Source organism: Octopus bimaculoides, chromosome 6, assembly GCF_046866305.1.
Source record: "Octopus bimaculoides isolate indiv1 chromosome 6, ASM4686630v1, whole genome shotgun sequence".
Lineage (NCBI taxonomy): Eukaryota > Metazoa > Mollusca > Cephalopoda > Octopoda > Octopodidae > Octopus > Octopus bimaculoides.
Window position 1 is genome coordinate 50,409,057 of NC_142933.1, and position 11,988 is coordinate 50,421,044.

An 11,988-nucleotide genomic window follows, 5' to 3' on the forward strand; every position below is an offset into this window, starting at 1 on the left:
CAGTAACACTGGTTGATGCAGTGACTGGGAAAATTCGAGGTTTAAATTGGGTCAGCTAAAATTTGTACTAGATTAGTGATGGAGCCAGATTAGTGAAGGATAACCTGCATGTGTTATAGGATATATATATATATATATATATATATATATATATATATGAATATGTATACATGTGTGTGTTAAATCCAATTCTTTCTGTGCAAATAGCTTAGAGGAAGGAAGGTCTCCTGGCTAACTCCTGTAATGTTTTCATCACTGGTTTTACTGGATTTGTGAGGTCTGTTTGCAATCAAAATCTTTACAGAGGCTATAGATTGTGTCTCTCAAGTTCTGAAAGTATTGAATTTTCAAAACTGGTAATTTTTCTTCTTACATTCTATATTTTTAAAAATCTGTTTTATCTCCTTTTATGCCAAGTATAACTTGTCTTTTGTTTTCAATGAGATTGATAAAAATAGGTTCATGACAAAATACTAAGGCTGATACAATGATTAAACATATTGCATGAACGTGGCCAAAATGCAATGACTGAAACCAGTAAAAGAATGAAAGAGATTATTTTGCTACACTATATTTTGCTATCAAGTGTATTGCTCCCTATCACTCAATATAGCTGCCAGGCTTACAGTAGACTGGTCAATGCTGGCTGGTTTATTTCAGTGGTACTAATGGCAAGCTATGAATATCAACACCAGGGACCAGTCCTGACTATCAACATTGGTTATTGATTTTAAGTAGAATGGTTGGAGCATGAAATTTGATATTCTATTCTCAGAATGACTGTATTTGACCAAGTAATTTTCTCTCCTCTCATTTGTCACATGAGATAAAAATATATAAAAAAGACAAACCAAAAAACAGGAAAAACAATTATGGTCACTGAGCTGAAATGTGTTTGCAGTGTTGGATGTATTGGAGAAATCAAACAGATTCATAGATTGATTGATTGACTGATAAATTTGCAACCATTAGTGTTAATAGAACTGAAAAATTATTGAGAAAAGATAACATGATTGTGTGGAAGAGATAATTCCACAGTGTTTGTTTCTCTCTGTGTGTAAAATATTTAGTTTGTGCTTCATTTAAGTTGATAAAAGGCATTTAATTAGTTGTAGCAAATAAAGAAGATACTAATGAAATGTTTCAACACTCTAGATTAAAAATATTTAAACATATAACAACCTTCATCATTTATAATTATTTAACTTTTTCATCATTAAGCTGCTTAGCATGGAAATAGTGCTGTTTGATCCAACCACCATACCTGTCTTTGATCATATATTAACATATGTTGCATAGAATACCTTTACATTCAAAATTTTATCTCATCAACACTTATAAATGAATTACTTACTAATTGTCATAGTCAAATTACTCAAATGTGTTGGTTGAAAATTCATTTATTTCATTTTCCTTGTTACTTAATGTCAAAGACAAAGTTTAAAACAACAGCAGAGGTATTGAGTTTGAAGTTAGTTTTTAAAATTAATGATATCTCATATCAGATATGTAGTTGATATTTATTTGTATATGAGGTGAAGCATGAACATGGACTGTCGTTATTTAGTCCATGTCGGCTTAGTGTACCAACGACTACAAGATCCAGTATGTTCTTCTTTTTCAAAAATTTCTGTATTCTTTTATTCTTTTACTTGTTTCAGTCCTTTGACTGTAGCCATGCTGGAGTACTGCCTCAAAAGGTTTTAGTTGAAGAAATCAACACCAGGGCTTATTTTTTATGCCTAGCACTTATTCTGTTGGTCTCATTTGCTGAACCACTAGGTTATGAGGACATAAACACACCAACACTGGTTATCAGTCAGTGATAGGGCACACACACACACACACACACACACACACACACACACACACACACACACACACACACACACACACACACAAAGTGAGCTTCTTTCAGTTTCTGTTTACCAAATCCACTCACAATGCTTTGGTCAGCTTGAAGTAATAGTAGAAGACACTTGTCCAAGGTGCCACACAGTGGGACTGAACCCAGAACCATGTGGTTTTGAAGCAAGCTTCTTACCATGCAGCCATGCCAGGAGAGATAGATATTTCTAGTAGATTAAACAGCCACAATGAGGTTCCTGCATTATCTTCTTGATAATAAATAGTTTTGACAGAGGATAAGGATAAAACTGGAAGATCTAAAAATTTGAGTATTTTTGTGTTTTTGTTTTTCCAGTTTTATAGTGACTAAAATATAGTGACTATATTTTATAGTGACTATATTTTATAGTGACTATGTCCACTCCACCACTGTTATCACCAATACCAGCATTATCATCATCACAACCATCACTATTATTATTATTACTGCCATCATTAGGGTGGTGAAGTGGCAAAATCATTAGCACATCAGAAAAATGCTTAAAGGCATTTCTTCCAGCTCTTTATGTCCTGAGTTCAAATTCCGCCAAGGTCAACTTTACCTTTCATCCTTTCAAGGTTGGTAAAGTAAGTACCAGTCAAGTACTGGGATTGGTGCAATCGACTTATCCTATCCCCTCAAAATTTGCTGGCCTTGTGCCAAAATTAATAAGAATTATTATTACCACCACTACCATCTTGTTTTATCATGAGCGTTTTCCACATTGGTTTTATGCCTGTTTTTCTTTGCTAGCATAATTTGGGCAGATCCATAGTACATCAATTCCTCTTTCAAAATCAGAATCCTTTGATGTACAAGGTGTCCACAAAGTCTGGGTACATGGAGATTGACACATACTTAAAGAAATTATTATTTCTTATATTTAATTGTTTATGTTATGATTTTATTTACTCCATGTACCCACATGGGGATTAATGCATACTTTAAGAAATTATTATTTCTTATATTTAATTGTTTATGTTATGATTTTATTTACTCCATGTACCCACATGGGGATTAATGCATACTTTAAGAAATTATTATTTCTTATATTTAATTGTTTATGTTATGATTTTATTTACTCCATGTACCCAAACTTTGTGGACACCCTGTGTTTGATTATTAGAATCACCATCTTATGTTTACCACTCTATTTTGCATCTTGTGTAATGATTACTGACTACAGGACCTCTGAAAAGAATTTTATCAAGGGTATACAAAGTTTATTTTAGGTCTCCTCTTTTGGGAATGCTAGTTTATAGCATATAGTCATTTACTCTTTTCAGTCTTTCAACTGTAGAAATGCTGGGACTTTGCCTTGAAGGGTTTTGTTTTTAGTCAATTATATTGACCCCTTGTCATTGCAGAATACCACCATGCAAAGCGACAATGAACTGGTCATGCCATAAGGTTCACAGACAATTGGTGGACCTGTGCAGTTGTTGAGTGGTACTCATGCGAGCGGAAGAGACCACTCAAAGACCTCCAGTCAGGTGCAAAGATGATTTAAGGAAAATATTTGGAACAACATGGAGGAGAATGGTGAGAGCATGAAGGGAATGGACTGAATGCTGTGACCAGCGGAGCCGACTCAGCACCAGACAGCCTGGCTGATCCAAGTGATACTGACTCCAGTACTGCTTTTCTTTTTTTTAAGTTTGATAATTATTTTATTGATTTTGTTGAACTGCTAAGTTACAAGACATGAACACAATACAGTGTCAACATTGAAATCAAGACTGACATGTAAACAAACTCTTAAAACAAAAAAACAAAAACTGACACTCTGTCGGTTATGATGACGAGTGTTCCAGTTGATCTGATCAACGGAATAGCCTGCTTGTGAAATCAATGTGCAAGTAGCTGAGCATTCCACAGTTCTCAGGGATTCAGCATGACACAATGTGACAAGGCTGGTCCTTTAAAATATAAGTACCACACACACATATGGTGGGCTTCTATATAGATTCTACCTGTCACTTTCATTCACAAGGCATTGGTTAGCCTAAAGATAAAGTAAAAATAAAAAAACATTTGCCCAGGATGCCATGCAGTGAGACCAAGTCAGAGATCTCATAGTTCTGAAGTAACCTTAACAACCATTCTTCTATATTTGTACCTTATATTCCAATATTTCCTGAGATCCCAGGAAATTCTTAGGCCCAAGTACAGTGTATTACCTGAACCCCATTCTCTAACAGATTGCTCATAATATTTATTTGCCATAGTTTTAAATATCATTATCATTTTAAATGTTTTCAATATATTATCTTTGTTTCATCTCTGTTTTTAGTCTTCCTATTGATTTTGCAAGTTTAGTATAGCTGCAATACTAGATGAAATGTTAGCTATGTTTATTCCTCTGTTCTTCACTTTACTAATACTAACTTTGACTTGTAAAACTTAACTGTGCTTATGGGTTCCAAGTGAGAAGATTTGAATGAAAACAAATCTCATTAGATCATAGATTAAAGAAAATTGTCTATGTACGTGTGTGTGTGTGTGTGTGTGTGTGTGTGTGTATACATATACATAGTTTATTGTAGGTATGTCCAAACATTTATATGAGTGTATGTGTACAAACATACTTGTATGGGTTCATGTTCATAACACATAGATGCCTATGTATGCACATATGTGCTTGTTGATAGACACACACACACACACACATATATATATATATATATATATATATATATATATATATATATATATATATATATATGCACAAGCATATACTTTCAGAGAAACAAGCCATTAAGTTATATAGACATTTTTTTTTAATGCTGGTATGAGTTGGCTGGGTCTGTAGTTTTCTCTCTAACTCTCTCTCTATCACATAGATGTACACATATGCACGCATGCGCATACATGCATACACACACACACACACACACACACATGTGCATGTATGCCTATGTGTAACCCCCTTTCTTTATTTATTGGCTTTGTAATGCTTGAGTTCACTGCAAAAATCAATAACTCACCAAATGTCTGCCTGTAGAAATGGTAGCATTTAAAAAAAAGTGTTAAGTTAGAAGAAAATACTCTGAAACAGACCAAGGAACATTTCCTGTGAAAATGATTAATTTGTAGTTTTGTCTTCATCGACACCCAGCCATATTCTTAATTACTTTTGATGTTTGTATTCACTTCACATTGTACAATATAGACATAGGAAGAGAATAGGTATTTCATTCTAATTGTAAATGTTGAAATCTAAGAACATTTACTGATATCCTGCAATAAATTTATTTTTGCTTAATACGGAGTTGTTATTGAGTATCTTCAATAAACCATGTTTAAACACTCTTTGTTGTGAATAGTTTTTATTATGGATGTGTCATGAAGGCTTTCAAGAATTGATACTAAACTTTGGTTTCCTGGTATCAAGTAGATGAGAATTAAATTTCCTCTGGCACAGGATGATTATCTATTTGAAGTAATGTTCTATGAAGAAGCAAGTAGGTCATTCAAGTGGGCTAAAGTATTCAGAATTCAGTGAACTTCCCCATATACATTTGTATATGCTGGCAGTAGATTTGAACTCAAAACATTTGAGCCTAATACCATATCCATCCAACTACTTGAATTTATCAGCTCATCAACTGCAGCTGGGCCATAAAGCAGTCTGAAGTAAAACAAACATTTAGAAACATATCTAGATGTCTTAAACATCCTAATTATACAATTATAGAGTATGTTATTTTTTATCTTGTTGCAGTTATTAGATTGTGGCCATGCTGGAGCACCACCTCAAAGAACTTCTAGTTGAGCAATTCAACCCAAGTACTTTTTTTTTAAACAGGTACTTATTCCATCACCCCCTCCCCAGCTGAATTGTCAGGTTATGGTAAACACACCAACACTAGTTGTCAAGTGGTGGAGGGGGACAAACATGCACACACACACGCACACACACATGACAGGCTTCTTTCAGTTTCCATCCACCAAATCCATTCACAAGGCTTTGGTCAGTCCAAGGCTATAGAGGAAAACATCTGCCATAAATGCCATGCAGTGGGACTGAACTTGGAACCTTGTGGTTGGGAAGCAAGTTTCTTACCACACAGCCACACCTGCACCTATGCTACACAACCACACCTATGCCTATAGATTATTTTTACTATGTAGTCTTTTCATGTCTGATTGAATTCTTTGATGGTAGTCACAGCAGAGACAGACAGACAGGATGAAGTTGATTCCCTAAGATTTCATTGAAAATGGTCAGCAACCTTGCTCAGAATTTTTCTTTTTGTATACACTTATGTATAGTTCTATTGAAATAGCTCTTAGAGAATTCAATTGGCATAGCTCTTGGAGGCTGTTGAATGTTGTTTAGGATTGAAATTATCAACTTTGTCATTATATAGGTCCAGGTCAGCCTTGATCAAGCACACCTGTAATCAAAGGTGTTCCAGCTTTCATCATTCCACTTTTTTCTTCTAAGACATAGTGTATTCAGGACTACATTATCCATTGTATCCTACTGTGTTTAAGATGGTAAGTGTGATTTGAGAGAGAATTGGCTGCTATTTCTAACAAGTCACTAAGAAACCTCTTAATATGGCTTGTAACAACTTTGTATATATTGGCTGTTGCTATTTTATTATGCAGTTTAGGTAAAATATTGGATTATTAGCTGATAGCTTGTGATTAGTTTTCTTGTGTTTCTAAGGCCTTTTTTTGTGGTTGGCGGTTTGAATTTTCTTCAGTGTTAGGAATGAATAATAAAACTCCAAAAAAAAAGTTACCTGTGATAGATTAATATCCTTTTCAGTGGTAAATCTTTTCTCTGTGATAGAGAAGTGAGAGTTAAGAACTTGTTATATATGGATTTTTTAAGTTTGTGAAGGAACAACATTTTCCAAACTATTTATCATTGTATGTATGAGCACATCTATATACACATTCTTGTATGGATACATGTTATGTTTTAGCTTTAATGTAGTAACCTCTGAATGTAGGAGAAAATTAAAGTTACTTTATTTGTAAGACTGAAAAATCTACACTGTTCTAAACTTTGCCTTTTCTCATCTGTTAATTATCAAAAAATATTCTACATATGATCAGCTGGTATTTAGGTAGCCTGCTAACAAATGGTGTACTGTTAGATAGCCTGCTAACAAATGGTATATTGTTCTTGGTACTGTTTTAGAATGTTGTCATAGATATGCTGTTAATTCCTTCTAAAGTATCATTAAAATGTCAGAACAAAACAAAAAAAAAAAGGGTGTATAAGGCAGATGAAATAAAAGATGTTTTTTTCATTTCATTTTTGTTTTACAACTATAAACGAAGTTGTCTAACAGCTAATTTTAAAGCTAGCCTTAGATATTCTTTGTCGCTTTTACTGAATAACTCCAGTTAGCTATATAGCAGAAGGGTAAGTGATTGAATGTTCAAAGGCAGACTTTTGTCTTCTGGAAACTATGTTGCATATTCTGCCTTTTGGCCATTAGTGATAGAGATACAATAAACGTATATTGAATCTGTACCAGACGCTAACAAGAATGAATCTTGTTTGTTTGACTTGTTCATTATAACAGCCAGCTTTTTCGCAAACATCTCTTCGTTCACCTTCCATCATTAAAATAGTAAAAACATGTTGGAAGAATAAGACATTGTGTTATAAATATTCAACATTCCTGTTGAATATATGGTCAGGCTGTGCTATCATGAAGCATTTTGTTGAGTAAAAAATATGATCATTACAATAGGCCTTTTCGACTCTCTTTGATTAGGGGATTGGGACTGTTGAGCTAGAGAATTATGAAGAATAGGATACAAATATTGACAGGATGTGTAGCAGCCAAGGAAAATTGGATCTGAGACTTAGTCATAATTATTTTAACCCTTTAGCATTTAAGTGGAGGCGCAATGGCCCAGTGGTTAGGGCAGCGGACTCACGGTCAGAGGATCGCGGTTTCGATTCCCAGACCGGGCGTTGTGAGTGTTTATTGAGTGAAAACACCTAAGCTCCATGAAGCTCCGACAAGGGGTGGTGGTGATCCCTGTTGTACTCTTTCGCCCCAACTTTCTCTCACTCTTTCTTCCTGTTTCTTGAGTAACGTTGCAATGGACTGGCGTCCCGTCCAGCTGGAGGGAACACATATGCCATAGAAACCGGGAAACCGGGCCCGGCTAAGCTTTGAAAGGGTGATGTTTATCATTTTAGCGTTTAAACCAGACCAAAATATTCTACCTGTTTTATGTTCAAGCCGACCAGATCCAGCATTACCGCACACCCTACAATGTCATTTTAAGAATAAAACTATTACATCATTGAAATCTCAAAGCTGTGAGATAATACACAGTTAACACAAAACAATATGAATGAATCAACAATACATTTAACATAATAATCAGAATGCTAAAGGGTTAAAACTAATTGCTTTTTGTTGTTAATGATTCTTATAAAGCATTAACAGCCTAGCTTCTTTTTCCTAAAACTCAGTTGACTTGAGTAATATCTAGGAAAGATGTAAAATTGGATATAAAGGGACATAATTACACTTAACAGCATATTTTGTCCATCACTGAATTGCTTCTACCAATCCATTAATAAGGATTTCTAACATAGACACAGTACTTCAAATTTGTGGCTAAGGACTATATACTTTATTAGACCAACCTTAGCACTTGTCTGGTGTTTACTTATTTTAATGACACCAATTTAATGTAAAGCAAAATTGACCCCAGTATGATTTGAACTCAGAATGTAAAGAGAAGTATCTGAAAACTGCAAGACATTTTATCTGCCAATCCACCAATTTTGCCATCTAGAGTCCATAATAATAATAATTTTTAACATAGGAGTGGCTGTGTGGTAAGTAGCTTGCTTACAAACCACATGGTTCCGGGTTCAGTCCCACTGCATGGCATCTTGGGCAAGTGTCTTATACTATTGCCTTGGACCGACCAAAGCCTTGTGAGTGGATTTGGTAGACGGAAACTGAAAGATGCCCGTCGTATATATATATATATATATGTGTGTGTGTGTGTGTGTATATATGTATATGTGTGTGTATATGTTTGTGTGTCTGTGTTTGTCCCCCCACCATTGCTTGACAACCGATGCTGGTGCGTTTACGTCCCCGTAACTTAGTGGTTCGGCAAAAGAGGCTGATAAAATAAGTACTAGGCTTACAAAGAATAAGTCTTGAGGTCGATATGCTCGACTAAAGGCAGTGCTCCAGCATGGCCACAGTCAAATGACTGAAACAAGTAAAAGAGTAAAACATATGGCCAGATATTGGCAATGGGTAAGAACAGTCAATTTTATCAATCCAAGTACTTAATATTTTATTTTTTATTGATCCTATAAGGATGAAAGTCAAAGTTGATCTTCCTGGAATTTGAGTTTAGATAGCAGAGGCATATAGCTAAACACTGCAAGGATCATTTGATCTTCCTCTCTATTATGTCTGCCAGACACCCCAATAATAAGATTGATTGCCATAATGTTACTTGACTCTTTAACAGTTAAATTAACCATATCTGGACCAAATATTCTACCTATTTTATGTTCAAACTGATCAGATCCAACCCTACAATCTCATTCTAAAAATAAACAATTACATCATTGAAATCTTGAGGTTACAAGATAATGCATGATTAATTCAAAACAGTGTGAATAGATAAACATTACATTTTGACAGTAATCTTAATGCTAGAAGTTTAAATAAGGGATTTTTATGTTTGAGAAAATAGAATGCTGGGGAAATACATTGGTCTTGGCGGCATGAATCTGCTAAATGCCAGTAATATACTCTTTTTCTATGATGAAATCACATAGTCTAGTCAAGAAAAATCAATGTTAAAACATGATAAAATTATACATGGATTACTGTATGATATTTACATTTGACCCGAAGGCCAATAAGCTGGTTTTAGGAGTTAATAGTATGCAAGTAATTTGTGGTTCCTTTATTCACAATCTCTCTCTGATTTTTTTTTTCTTTTTTGTCTTTTTAAGAGGAAAAACATTATCCTTTTATAACATCACGCCAGTTTAGTACCTGTCAGTGTATAAGGATTAACTTTTCTCTGATACTGTTGCTAATTAGGAGATAAAATAACGTGTTGGCTTCAAACTGGATAAGTCACTTCAGATTGCATGGTGAAACAACAATATATATATACATATATAATATATATATATATATATATATATATATATATATATATATATATATATATATATTTCGGAAAACATACTATAATTATATAAGCCTTCTGATAAACACTAGCGTAGCCTAATTTATCATTGAAAGTAAAGAAAAAAAAAAATTAAGAAGAAAAATGTAATTAGGCCTTAGTTCCAGAAAACGGAGCAATGTTATATTTTTTATAGTCATTATAGTCTTTTTAAAATCTTAAATGGTATTTTATTCTGCCCTTTGATAGTTGTCTGTGAAATTGCTGTAATACAGAAATCAAAACAAATACAAATACACACAAAAAAAAAAGGAGGTTCAAATAGCAGGAGAATATTTACATTTGCTTAATTAGTTTTTTCCTGGTGAAAGATTTTAAATAATGGAATTTTCTTCAAGTGTTTTATTTGATGTTATTCAGCACCTGCCTTTTCAGAATGATGATACAAAAAATGGTTTGTAATAGTTTCTTTGATTTTTATTTCATGTATGTATGCATAGTACATGTACTTTTAGATTGTGTATGTAAATATTAAATGTGTGTGTGTATGTATATATGTATATATTGGCATGTATTTATGTGAATATATATATTCATATATCTGTAGGTTATTTTCATGTGTGTATATATATATATATATATATATATATATATATATATATATATATATATACCATTTAAGAAACACAAAAACCGTTAGATTCACTTCAACATTTAAATTTAATTTGCCAAAATATTTTCGTCGTTTTGAGTGAACAGGTCACGGTCTCAAAGCAACGAAAATATTTTGGCAAATTAAATTTAAATGTTGAAGTGAATCTAACGGTTTTTGTGTGTTTCTTAAATGGCTTATAAACACCTTCCACGCTGCAATTGTTTTCGTTCCAGCACACGATCTCAGATCAGATCACTTGCTATGCAAGTACATCTCCGTAATATATATATATATATATATATATATATATATATATATATATATATATATATATATAAATTTAGAGGTAATACTTGACAATTATAAGCACCTGTGTATTCCAGCTAGTGGTTGCGGTGAAAGAATAAATTGTAAATCCAAAAAATAACAACAAAACTACAAAGGATTCCGCGGTACACGTGTTTCAAGCTTTATATGTGTATAATATAATATGTGTATAATTTACAATGTAAAGCTATCCTCAGCCGCAAAATTATTTCTCTCCCAGGAAATTATACCACCTCGGCATTGAAGTGGGAAGAAAGGTGTGATGTAAGAGGTGAAGATCCTTTCGGTATTCCGTATAGTACTATACCTCGTATAATTCTCCACCCAGACATAATCTCTCCGGTCCTCTGAAAACCTTCCATACCTTGCCACGATTCAGTGTGTAGTGTTAAGTTGGTGGTTAAGAACAATACAATACAATAAAAAGACATACACAGATATTCATGTAAAAAAGTAAGAATAAACTTAAAATAAAAATAAAAGGATCTTCACCTCTTACATCACACCTTTCTTCCCACTTCAACACCAAGGTGGTATAATTTCCTGGGAGAGAAATAATTTTGCGGCTGAGGATAGCTTTACATTGTAAATTATACACATATATTATACACATATAAAGCTTGAAACACGTGTACCGCAGAATCCTTTTTAGTTTTGTTGTTATTTTTTTGGATTTACAATTTATATATATATATATATATATATGTAGATATGCATTTTTATTGTGTATGTGGTGTGTACACACACACACACACATACATATATATATATATATCATCATTTAACATCCACTTTACATACTGGCATGGGTTAGACAGTTTGACTGAAACTGGTAAGCCAGAGAACTGCATCAGGTTCCAGTCTGATTTTGGCTTGGTTTCTATGGTTAGATGTCCTTCTTACACCAGCCACTCCATGAGTGTAGCGGGTGCCTTTTATGTGTCACCAGCATGGCTGC

General features: G+C 33.7%; 1 protein-coding gene across 6 annotated transcripts in view; it reads left to right on the top strand.

The window, feature by feature from the left end:
- LOC106881081 (pleckstrin homology domain-containing family F member 2) overlaps positions 1–11,988 on the top strand; it is a 222,872-nt gene that overhangs the window by 65,307 nt on the left and 145,577 nt on the right. The window contains exon 1 of one of the 6 annotated variants that reach the window (XM_089353857.1): positions 10,110–10,502. The exons of the other annotated variants lie outside the window; for them this stretch is intronic. Within the exon in view, the coding sequence (XP_089209983.1) occupies positions 10,430–10,502 (73 nt within the window). The 5' untranslated portion in view covers positions 10,110–10,429. Of the gene's footprint in view, positions 1–10,109; positions 10,503–11,988 lie in introns of those variants that run through there. 6 annotated transcript variants of the gene reach the window in all.